The sequence below is a fragment of the Perca flavescens genome, chromosome 1, assembly GCF_004354835.1.
Source record: "Perca flavescens isolate YP-PL-M2 chromosome 1, PFLA_1.0, whole genome shotgun sequence".
Lineage (NCBI taxonomy): Eukaryota > Metazoa > Chordata > Actinopteri > Perciformes > Percidae > Perca > Perca flavescens.
In genome coordinates this window covers 23,975,273-23,987,942 of record NC_041331.1, presented here as the reverse complement: position 1 = coordinate 23,987,942, position 12,670 = coordinate 23,975,273, and the positions used below count along the sequence as shown (strand labels likewise).

At 39.7% G+C, this 12,670-nt stretch overlaps 1 protein-coding gene and 1 long non-coding RNA gene across 11 annotated transcripts in view; one reads left to right on the top strand and one right to left on the bottom strand.

The window, feature by feature from the left end:
- Window positions 1–8,095, top strand: part of mical2a (microtubule associated monooxygenase, calponin and LIM domain containing 2a) — a 38,691-nt gene extending 30,596 nt beyond the window's left edge. For 2 of the 10 annotated variants that reach the window (XM_028574150.1, XM_028574158.1), the window contains 5 exons: window positions 429–695; window positions 1,935–2,042; window positions 3,744–3,924; window positions 4,048–4,124; window positions 4,211–6,024. In XM_028574150.1, the coding sequence (XP_028429951.1) occupies window positions 429–695; window positions 1,935–2,042; window positions 3,744–3,924; window positions 4,048–4,124; window positions 4,211–4,615 (1,038 nt within the window). In that variant the 3' untranslated portion in view covers window positions 4,616–6,024. Of the gene's footprint in view, window positions 1–428; window positions 696–1,934; window positions 2,043–3,743; window positions 3,925–4,047; window positions 4,125–4,210; window positions 6,025–6,070; window positions 6,382–7,882 lie in introns of those variants that run through there. The other 8 variants (XR_003692237.1, XR_003692236.1, XM_028574195.1 and 5 more) reach the window with 8 other exon arrangements.
- Window positions 8,096–8,887: 792 nt separating this feature from the next.
- On the bottom strand, window positions 8,888–11,215 carry LOC114558962 (uncharacterized). Its single transcript, XR_003693000.1, has 2 exons — window positions 10,696–11,215; window positions 8,888–9,757 (listed from the first exon to the last, which is right to left on the bottom strand). It is a non-coding gene; the product is annotated as an uncharacterized LOC114558962 (long non-coding RNA).
- Between the last annotated feature and the right edge of the window lie 1,455 nt (window positions 11,216–12,670).

The following is a 12,670-nucleotide window of genomic DNA, read 5'->3' as shown; positions in this document are numbered from 1 at the left end:
AACATTAATTGTCAAAAAGGATAATGTGGATTTAACAGATCATCTCATTTGAATGTAGCTGTTGGCTGTTAACTCACAGGTCTCAGATGCCACAGCCTGTTCTCAACTGCGTTACCATGTGATGATTACATAACTCTGGCAAAACATAAAGCAGACAGCATATTAATTGTAATGGATTACCTTAGCAAGTTAATTTTCATGCTGCGCCTCAAAAAACTTGCACTATGCTTTGAAAATGTCTGGCAGCATTGTAAAGTTCTTGTAATTTGTGGTTAATGGGCTGAAACATAAAACCACTTGTGTGGTTCTTTAAATGATCGCCTAGTGAGTGAAAGATAGTAAATCAATTAAAGCTTTACAGTCTGGTTGCTTGATGAGAAGCTTAACCGCCGCTCACGTGTGCACTACTGTATATCATCCCTTTTCAGTTTGAAGTCAGTATCAGAAAAGCAGCAGAACACTTAGTGCGCCTGCCTCCAAAGACTCTGCCCAAACCTCAGCTCCGGCCTGAGGTCCAGCATCCATTTTCTGTAGTGAAGCTCAGGCATGTTGATCAGACGCACGCTGACCCAAAGCCCCAGCCTCATCCTGAGAGTGCAGACCCCCCTGCTTCTTCTCCCTCTTGCCACTCAGCAATCCATTTCATGTCAAGAGTCCTCCAGCGCCTCAGGGAGGTGGATGCACACGTCTCTGAGGTGATCACTATCTCCTTCATATCTTTAACTTCTGTTTTCTTTTCTGTCCCCTTTTTAAACCCTTGTGATCGTTGCATGTTCTGATCCCCCAAAAAGGCCCCAGAGTGAACGTTGATTATATATTATGCTCCGATTATACATTTAGGCTTGTGTAATGTGTAGTCAGACGGTGAAGTCAGCCCCTAAATTATCCAGCCTGACAAAAATGGCAAGAGCAGGCGTACAGACCTGGCCACGAGCGGAGACAGGCACACAGGCAAATTATTGGCCAGCCTGAGTGCGTGTGGAACAGGTCGGCCAGGGCAAGTCTGCAAATAAGCTATTTTGATTATTCAGATTTGCCAAAAGCATGCCTGTGTTGGCTCAGATCAGCACTGCACAATTGTTGTCCTTATCGAGTCATTTAGTGTAGAACTGATGTGTGAGATATTGTAGAATCAAATGCAGTTCCACTTGTTTAGAGAATTCATTTAATTTACGAGAAATACATTTCAACTAAATCACTATCACAAACATGAGTTATTTTCTTGACCACTGCTCCTCTTTGTTAGAACAGCTTGTCTGTGTTTGACATGGTCATGATTTATGGGACTTCTTCTTATATATTAAATCTTTTTGTTTCATTTTCTTGACAGATGCACCTGCAATTTGAACACACATGTTTAATGTCTTCTTGAAGTGTTGATTGTCAGACCTCTTTTATAGCTGACAAAATGCTGCTAGCTGACATACTGTATACTGTATGATGTAGGCTAACAGTGTTCCATACTTATCGCACAGAAATTTGGCCTTGACTCAATTAAGCGTTACAGACTCAATACTTCACTATGTAATTTATTAACGTAGATATTTATTTGGCTAAACTGACTTACTTGTCTTTGGTGTCTGTGCCAGGTCTGTAAGGCTGTCTCAGTTCTCTGCTCCAGTACGGTATGAGTAACCACATTAAGTCGGGTGTAAAATAGATGTAATAAAGCAGCCTTCGTTCCACACAGCAACGTTTTTGTTCTCCTCCCGACAATGCACGTTTAGCTGTCAAATCCTGCTTCTTATTGGGAAAGTAGAAGAGAAAGGCCTTTCATCATTTAACCATGTAGTGCTTATTAAATGGTTATTAGTATACCTAATTATGCCTACCCACAGAGAGCTCCACATTAGATGGGAGAATGTGTCTCACTCTACAGAGGAGGCGAGACTGATGGCTTTTCTTTTGTTCCTGTGCTCCGTGTCATCCTGCAGAAAAAAGCTCAGACACAACAGGCTAGAGAGTTTCACACTAAGAGTATAAAGGAAAAAGCTGTTCACCTTAGAGGGTTGTTCTCAGCAGACAGCTCTGCTGTACTCAAGGTGACTATGTCAAGCTTGGTGTGTGACCTTACCCTGGCTTTGTGTTTTTCACGTCATGCCCTTCACTGTGTGTGTGTGTGTGTGTGTGTGTGTGTGTGTGTGTGTGTGTGTGTGTGTGTGTGTGTGTGTGTGTGTGGGATCACAAGTGTTGCATGCAGCTAATTTGAAAAAAAAAAATTTTGACACTATATATAACTAGATGCCGTTATTCTCTCATAATTCAGTGACTTTCTTTTAAAATCAAGGTGAGACTTAAAGCGACTATAATAAATTTTTAATAACTTATCAAATGACAATGTGAAAACAATTTGACAGGTTACTGGGGTTACTCGTGGTAATGAACCTGTAGAGGATTATCACCTGAATCTGCAGCTCGAGTCGACTCTACTTTACACAGCTTTATAGTGAGTTTCAGCTCATTTTTTAGCTATCTGGTCTTTAAAAACGTTACTGTTTTGGTTCACTCTTACTGCTCTCATAGCATCCTAGCGTTTTAGTCGTATCTAGGTGTACCTAAAGAGCTGGCAAAAGGACTTCATGTTCATGTTTGTTTTAGTAGTGAGAGAGCAACGTATCTTATTCATCCCAAAGGCAGCATACACAGGGCCTCTTCTAAAACAGCTTAAAAAAACAAGCATCATAGCCCAAGATTTACATTGTTGTCATGTATCTTCTTAATTATAATAGACAGTTTTATGCGAAAGGACTGCTGCTTTGCATGAAATCTTTGCTTTTAACTGCTGTTTCTGCCCCTTGTGCTTTTAATTACCAGCAGTCCTCGTAGAAGAGAAATGTGTGTTCTTGTGGTGGCACTCTGTGGGTTTCTCTGCTCCACCCATCCCAAACAGCCTGCTTCAACTCAACAGCCAGATGTTATAGCAGGACTTACACTAGTTTAATACAAAGGAACACAACTCCTGGTACACAATGTTTGGATCAAATTTGAGTCCTGTAGAGCAATTGGGGAAACAGATTAGACATGACAAACTTTCTCACTGAACCAACCACACAGTGTTTATCCATATAACCTTGTGATTATCTCCTTTCTGTACTTATCTTACTTGCTTAGTTTTTTTTTTTTTTTTACATTTTCCTCTTAGCTGAATGTTAGTGAGCCGTTGCAAAGGACTCTGAGGCTGTAGGCTTTTTAAGGTGGAGACGGTGGTCACCCTCTCTGCAGATGACCCCAGATACAGAGCCTCATACAGCTCGCTCTCACATCAGCTGTCACTCAAAATATCCCCAAGATAACATTGAGAATTAAAGCATTCATTTAAAAACAGCTGTGTGTTCCTCATCTTGCACTCAAAATCTCACACTGTCACTCGTTCAGCATGTCATACCACCTGTGTTTCTCCCAAGCATGCCAACACCTCCAAGAGTAACTAACTCAACACAGAGTTTAAATTTCTAGTAGAAACATTTTGTGACCTGTTACAAACAATATATTAACTCAAGTAAGTAGACCAAAAATGAGGACTGACCTTGCATTAAAAAGAGAGATAAGAATAGAAATTCATGAATGTGTCAGCTATTTCAGTAATCGTATGGTTATGATGTACAGTATTTAATTACCTGAGTTTAAGTAGTGGGAAATAGTAATTGAGGATTAAAGATTTTTTTTTTATGGAGGTGTGTGACATTAGTGCTCATCTTCCCTGTTTTCCTTTGCCATTGCGCTGCCGATCCTCTGTTTCCCAGGGCGGCTCACTACGAAGGGCGTTCCCCCCGTCGGGTGACCAGTGTCACTCATGCGAGAGACGTGTTTATTTGGTGGAGAGGGTCTGTGCCGAGGGGCTCTACTTCCACAGGGAGTGTTTCCGCTGTTCTACCTGCAGCTCTGCCCTGCGACAGGGAGCACATGCCTTTGACTCTGAACAGGGTACGTGTTATCCCATATCAGCTCTTCATCAGTATTGAATCCACATTTTACTTAAAAAAAAAAAAGAGCAAAGTTCAGTATTTAATTGGCTACTTTGTACTGACGGTTGTTGTAATCTTGCAGGAAAATTGTACTGCAAACTTCACTTTGATCAACGCAACAGTGGGACAAATCTACGGAGGACTTTTTCTGTACGCTCAGTGAGTACTTTGCATTTCCAACAGTGTCCATCATATCCTAGCAATATTTACTGTGAGATATCTAACTCCTCTGTCCTCTGTCTTAGAATCGTTCTGGAGCTGGAGTCCAGGAGCAACGTGCGGATGACGGACAGACCTCAGAGTCCAGCAGCACAGCAGACCGGCAGAGTCAACCCTCAGCAGGTACCTTCAGCTCCTTCATGAGGAAACACCTGAGCTGGCCTCTGAGTGTGACTCGCGCTGTGTGTAATGCCCCCTGGTATCTGTCCCACCGTGTGCGTGGTACAACACAGGCCCTCGCCGGCCACCTCAGGGACAATGCCCAGGACTATGAGTTACTGTATGAGCTACTGAGCATGAGCTTACCCCTGCTGCTTGTTTTACAAGAGGTACTGCTGCAGATGTACACAGAGGCTGTGTCTGACGGGCCCAGCTGTCTACAGCCTTTGTTGCTGTGGCTGCAGGAGCATATTGGGCACATGCTCATCTAGACGCTCAGCAGACCTCAGCTGTTAATATTTGACTTCAAATGCCATTAAATCTGTGGCTGAAGTGCACATTAGCAGGAGTGTTCTTGTCAAAATATCATTTGTAGCTGTGCACAAGCACCTTTTTGTAATGTTTACTTGCCTTTTTACGATTATACTGCTCAGTGTCTTGGATGCGCTGTACTTGTGCATCAGCCAAACAAAAGACACTGTAGGTTGCTCATGCAAGTTTTTGCAATTTTCTACAGGGGTTATTAAAAGCTGCACCAAATATGTTTGCAGTGGGTTTGATGTGGAAACTGTACATTATTTGTAGGGTTAGAATAAGTTAAACAAATAAGGCAGTTAAAATGAAAATAAAACAGGCCACAGTCGGTGCATTAAAGACTTAAGACTGCTGAAATCATCTTTGCTGTAGAACTCAACCTTTTACAAACTGTCTTGGAAAATGGATCCTGTGGTTAAAATAGCTCAACTCAGGTTATGACTGACTAACTTGATGCACTTTATCTTTGGGAACTGCCTTGTCAGCGCACCAGTAAACTGTCACATTATAAAACCCAGTTCTCATGTTAATAACGCTGGCCACCACACAGGTTTTCTTTTGACTATGCATATGCGCTCCCGCCATATGTGTTTTTCTTTGGTTATATATATGCACGTATGTGTGTTTTACACAAACATGTCAACAATTTGCTCAGTATCTTTTATACTCAGTTTACTTTCATTAAATGCTTTCATTGATTCTTGAATGGATAACACCAAAGAAACTCAGTATTTAGTTCTACTTTGCTGCCATCTACTGTTGACTCAAAAATGAGATGCCCCACCCCATGTATAACATTACAGACAGTTATGTTTTCAATTGATTTGATTATGTTTTGATTTTTGAAATATTTTTTGATTTACTGTTGACAATAGAAGCTGGTGAGCATGCTGTGATGTGTTTGATTGTGCTTGCCTTTCTTGCCATAATTTTAAAGCATGTTGTTGGAAGACCAGTTGCTTCCCATTCAGATACACTATCTAATGATGCTTATGAAGCACTTTCAGAGTTTCACAGTTTTGTTTTGTTTAGAAACTATTTGAAAATGATATTTGCAAAGACTTCAGGCATTATTTTAAGTGTTTACAGCATGCCGTGCTGGATATGCAAGATGATGTCTGTGTTTTGTTGTCAGCTACCTAATATTTCATGTTGAATTACTGAATGTGCTGCATGTAATAGTAGCTAGTTTTCTTTTTTTAAATACCAAAGAACTTTTCTCATCACACTGACTGGACTTGTGTAACATTTATCTGTATGACAAGACGACAATCATCAACATGTGTTATGGTGTCAGCATACGAATATCGTTTTCATTCTGAATGTCAGTATTTTGCTTTTGTTTTTATAAACATTTTTCTACTTTTGTGCTTTCAGCTGTTATTTGTGTCTGTATGTTCTCTGTGTTTTAGATCATGTTTCTCTTTTCCTCTCGCTCAGCTGAAGCCTTTTTATGAAGTGAGTGAGCCAGCTGGATGGTTAGGAGAAATTACATTTTGAAGGTGATCACCTGCATGGTCACGTTGTGATGTGGCTGCAGATACTGACAATAAATAACTGACCCAAAGTGTCTCATATGACTTAACAACATTGCTGAAGTGATTGAAGATGTTTGTTTGAAGTGACGCAGAGTTTTGACTAAACTGAACTCATGACTAATGAACGGCTTCAGTGTCTCTCATTGATCCTCCAGCTCTTTTGGGAATAAACTGGTACCGACTAAGTCTGGTTCAAGACCTCTGAACTGCTGCCTCCATTTCCTATTTTTATTAGTGTTTCAAATAGTATAGATAACTAAATTGCAATTCACTCTTTTAAGACCATGAAAATTATATAATATAATAATATAATAAAATAGAATATAGATATATAGATGCCTTTTATTTTTTGTGACCAACCTTTAGTGCCTGGAAATGTTTTTTTTATGACATGTTTGGTCATAACTCTTCCTCAGGTAAAGGTTTAACAACTGCTTCTATTTGTACGGACCCATTTCCACAATGAACTGTCAATAACCGCAAAGAACCACTTAACGTAACCTTCCATACAGAATATAGCACCATTTAGAGAAACTTTGTCTTTCAGTGTGTGTGCATTTACCCCTGTAACCTTATATTTTCACTGCACAAGACCTTGTTTAAAAAACACTTCTGTGAAAAAATTGACTTCAGAAATTGCTGCTATACATCATTCTACTTGTGAAAATGTCCTTGACTCTATGACACCAGTTTATATTCTGTTGAAACTTCTGTATCTCCTTCGCTTTGACAGTGAATGTTGAAGGTTAATTACACTTTTGAAAAGATGTCCACCATTTAATAATAATACTTATATAGCGCTTTTGAGAGTTCTCAAAGACACTTTTTATACTGTAGGAAAAAAACAATTAACACACACACACACTGACTGAATGGAATAAAGGCATGACTTACTAATCCGTCACGGTGTATGAACGTGATAAACTGTATTTCGTACGCAGAAGTTTTTTTTTATTCATCTCAACAGAGTTGTCTAAGTCTAGGATGAAGCCACGTGGGTGCTTATTTTGAGTCATTTGGGCTTGTAATGGTTAATAGAGAACAACATGTAAACCAGAAGTTGCTGTTCATACACCAAAAAACTCTGAGCTCCACTTCTTCACGCTCCACAGCAGCCAACAAGCTGACACTGAACTTTGCTAATGAATCACTCCTTGATGCAGCGTTATTCCTATGTCAGCTCTAAACTTACAAATATACTGTATTGGTGCATCTGTGTTCTTCTAATGGTCCTCTTGTCCCATTCCCATCAAATCAAATCAAATCAACCCAACTAAATATAATCATAAAATGTGACAGGGGCTAAATATCCTAACATTTAATATAATTTAATATGTGTATATCACAATGTATCAGTGAATCTCTACATACTCTACATTTTCAAATCTGTAAATGCTGAGGACAACACACCATCAAGGTCTTACGCAGTAACGATTATGAGCTAAAGATATTCAGTCATTAATTGAATTGAAATTAAAGACCGATCTCTTTTGAGAAATAAAAGTTACGCCTCGAAGATCCTCAACGATTTCAAGATACGCAACAAAATGATATTAATAAGCTTTATAAAGGACTATCCCGCTTTCAGTTAATCAGTTTTAACTCAACCTAAGAACTGTCAGACAGTCTGTGCATGTCTACAGTGATACACAGATTTCCAATGTTTGTTTCCTGTTTTTCATTCAGAAGCTGCCACACAAGTGAGGTGTCACTTCATCCAGAGAGGACTGAGAATTTAGGAATAATCATAATTCTTCATGACGTTGTTGTATATAATTGTTTGTAATTAATGCTGACTTCTTGGAAGTGTGTTAGAAATGTTTTTCTTGTGTTTTTGAATGATTGCTGAATTGTTTTTTGTGCGACAGTATTTCTCAATAAATGTATGTTTATTACTGACCTCTGACTTTTTTTTTATGAGATAAGAAAGACTTAAATATTTTGAATGACTTTAGGCTGGTTCAGTTTTATAATTATATATAATTATATACAAAAAAAATCACATCTGTTTGTCTGTATATCCAACTGGTTTCTGTCTGGTTAAAGCTATAGTGCGTAGTTTCTGTCACACCTATGAGGAATTCTAAGTAATGACAACACCACCCCCGCCCCTCCTTCACGCAGTTGCTATAGCGTTCATCCTGTCAAATCAAGGAGGACATGGAGGATTTAATAAAACTTGATAAATCAAGACATTCTTTAACACAACTCTCCCTCTCAATTCACAAAAAAAGCCAAGGCTACTGTACTGCATATGGCAGGGTGCTTGGCATGGTTGCTAAAGCAAATGTTCATAGACCTACAAACTATATAAAGTAGTATATAGTAGCTGTGAAGAACCATTGTTGGTTTTAGTAAGCAGATAATGACCTAGATAGTGTCTCGGTGTTATTATACCTTGTATAACTGGACTAAAATCTGGTTATTAAAGTACATAATAAAATAAAATTTCCCTGTGTCCTCCTCTTTAGTCCTGAAGGTCTAACATCTTAAAAGAAAAACACTCCTGTGTGGTGAGGAATGTACTTAGAGCTGGGAGGGCTAGGCCTCTGTATTGACTTCAGAAAATTGCTCAGTAAAAAAGATTACTTTTGGAATAAGTGTTGGGCAATTGTACTTCAGAGTAGGTCTGTAACATACTGTAAGTCCTTAACTCTACAAAGCAGTTCATAAATGAAAGTCTTTATCGCCTGACTTTTACATTTTTTATTGTCAAAGAGAAGAAAGAACAACAGTTTGACTCAGAGTTTGATGCCAGCACTTTTTGCCTTTAAATTATTTCAGCCTTAGGCATTTAGGATCCTAGTGGCCTCAGGGTAAAAGCTCCTCCTGAGCCTCTCAGTGCTGGCCTGGTGTATCCGATACCTTCTACCCGACCTCAACAGGGAGTAAAGGCTGTTACATGGATGCTTTGGATCTTTAATGATTCTCCTGGCCTTTTTCTTGCAACACCTGGTGTTAAATATCATTGAAGCAGCGTGGGGCACCTCCCATTGTGTGTTCAGCAAAACAGACCTCTTTTTACAGGGACTTGCGGTCCTGTTCTATGCTATTTCCGTACCAGGCAGTTATGTTTCCTGTCAGGACATTTTCAATGATACAGGAGTAGAACTTGCTCAGTATTTAAAGGGATACAGGGGGGCTACACCTCAGCCATCTGAGGTGAAACAGTCTGTGCCTTGCCTTTCTCACCACTGAGATAGTATGCAGCGCCCAGGTCAGACCCTCCCTCGGTGATGTGGACACCAAGGTACTTGAAACTGTCCACCATCTCCACAGAGGACCTGTTCATATTAATAAGGGAGGTGTAGTTCCTTTCCTGCTTCTTACCAACGTCCACTATCACCTCTTTGGTCTTGCTGACATTCATGAGTACTATGTTGTTGTCCCGACACCAGCGGGTCAGGCCCTCTACTTCTTTCAGGTAGGGCTGTTCATTGTTGTCTGTGATCCGGACCACCACAGCTGTGTCGTCAGCAAACTTGATGATGGTGTTGGAGTCAAAAGTGGCAAAAGAGGGTGGAAGAGTTGTGTGGACACCCTCAGCACCTAAGGGTCTGTCTGTCAGGAGGTCAAGGATCCAAATGCACAGTGAGGTCCTTGAGCTTTGTGACGAGCCTCGAGGGAACTATGGTGTACTTTATTTTACAATGCTTCTCTCACCTTATTAATTAATGGGTAATTTAACAGCACATTCTCCTGATGTTCTTAAGTATAAAGACATCCAGTGTTGTCATTAGCAGCAATATTTATCTGATTACTTGCTGAGCAAGATATTTGAAGGAGCTCACATTAGATAGTCTAGTTTTTGCAAATATGTTTGTCATCCCACCTACAAAAATAACAACATGATAGACAGACAATCACTAAATATTTCAATTAATTTTGAGAGAGAATTTGTTATACAAAGCTGGTGATCTGACTAATTTCAGACAAAATGTTGGTAGTCAGGAAGGCACACACTATTTTTCTTTTTAGTCTACCCCACAGACCTGTAGTGCAGCGATGTGAAGTGTGATTTTATAAAACACAGCCCTGCAGAAGCTGACATCCCTGCACTTTGCTGTGTGTGCATCTCCTGTGGAGTGTCATCTGTTTACTGACCTCTTGTAATGTTTTCATTTCTTTTTTATTATGAAATTACCTTTTTTAAATGCAAAAAGAGCAGAATAGAAAACAAGTTATACGGTAGCAATGATTAGCATTCAAGCAACAGAGCAATCAGAGCCTGAGATTGCACTGAAATTACAGAAGCTGTGAAAGTTGATGAAAAAAATTGAAAAGCTGGGACGAGATGAATCTAAAAATATAATGTAATTATTGTAGCACTTTCACGTAAATCATCGTTAAACAGTCAAACACAAATCTCTCACCAGGATGCTGGAGTGAATAATCTATATTCTATTTGAACATTTACATTTACATTTCCTCTAAGAAGAAAATGAGAAAAATAGAATAAACAGATGTAATTTAAGGTGATTTTTACAGTCCATACTTACAATTTTTTGCAGTAAGGCTATTAAGAAGGCTTTATAATGTGCAAATGAACAAACACATGTTGGTATCACAGGTTTTCCTTCTCTATGTTTTTCCCTCGCTGCATTTCATGTCGCTTAAATTGCCTCCTCAAGGCCTCCACTTGAATCCCTTCCTTGCGTCTTAAGGTGCATCCCATAGCCCTTAAATCGCATCACCGACTCCTCCACTTGCCTCCCTTCCTCGCGTCTTATTCCCTCCCACAAAGGACGCACGGGAGAGATGCGAGAAAATCATGGGAGGAGAGAGGAAACGTGCAAATGCGTTTTTAGAGTTAGCAACTCCTTCATCTGCACGGCTTCCGGGAAAGCTGCTCTTGTGTATCCTTGCCTATAGCTCCTCAATGATCCCTCCTCGATTCCTGCACTGAACTACTTCCGGTTCAGCCAAGGCCCGAGGAGTCAAGGAGCTATCAAATAAGCGACATGACAGCTAATGTCCCTCCCACCAAGGAGGCACGGGAGGGAGGCGAGGAAATCATGGTAGAAGAGAGAAAACAACCAAATGTGTTTTTAGCAGGATGGTCCTTTCCTCTGAAGCGTCACAGGAATTTGTCAGCTGTATGGGCGCTCCTCTGCTCTCTTCTGGTTCCTATTTGCTGCTGATCATCCACACCTGCCTTACATCAAGTTCATAGAGCTCCGGTATATCAACACCGGTCATTCAGCCACTCATAGCCAGATCTTCAGTCTTTTTGTGCCTGACCCGTTCTCCTGTGCTTCAGGATTACTCTCCTCTGGCCGTCTCCTTCCGCCTGCACCCCCCCAGCTACTGCAGAAAACCACTTCAATCCCTGCTCACTCATCTGCCTTGTTTCAGCATCTCCAGCCATTACCCCTTCCTACCAACCTTGTGCCTCTGCCAGCAGCTTTCTCGCTCATCCCACCTTCAATCCCCCTTTTCCCTTACAATTAAATCCTTTGTTCATTCATCTACTCCTGAGTCTGAGTCTGCGTTTGAAATCTGTGTGAAATCGCAATAGCAGCTTTATGACATAAAAGAAAACATGGTAAAAAAAGTAACACTTTACTTGAAGGTATCTACACAAGAGTGACATGACACTGAATGACACTTACTAAAAGAAGCATTATGTCATAAACGTTTATGACTTGTTTATAATGTTTATGACACGTTCATGACAGTGTCATGTCACTCTTATGTAGCTACCTTCAAGTAAAGTGTAGCAAAAAAAGAATGCCAGTAAAACAGGCTCCACACATAACAGAGCATCACATAAACAAGCTCCCTGTTTCATATTGACAAATGTAAGAAAAGGACTAATAGCAGCAGATGTCATTCTATATCTTATAAGCTTCAAATAGCACACCACTCAGAGCGTATCTGACCATCTCATACTAAATAACAAAACACAGAGAAATACATTTAGGGCCCCGCTAGACAGATGAAAGAAACAGTCCTGAACAATGAAGTTGTCTTTCCTCTGCAGCGTGTGGTAAGTATTTAATCAAAATCACTGGGCAGGAAAAGTCCTGTTGTGCTTAATGTTGCTCAGTATTTCTGAAAGGAAAACACATTTTTCTCACCATGAGACTGTAAAATACAGCCAAGACTATACATACAAAACATTTGATCAATTTATAAAATATGATGCAATGTTATAGATTAAACTACCCAACAGTATATAAAATAAAAGTAAATTACTACTTACACATTATTGCATCAGTCATAATAATCTAATAATATACTATGTACTGGTATAACACTCACATGAGCCATTTTTGCTGCATTATGAGTGCTTTTAGGTTTGATACTTGAATTACATTTAGCTAACAATTAGCTAATAATACATACTTTTTCTTAAATGTCATATTTTCAATGTGGGACTTTTACTTGTAATGGAATATTTTCACTTCAGTAAAGGATCTAAAGAATCAGAGTGTCGTTGCATATGGAGCCCAGAAGTTGACAAAATGTGGT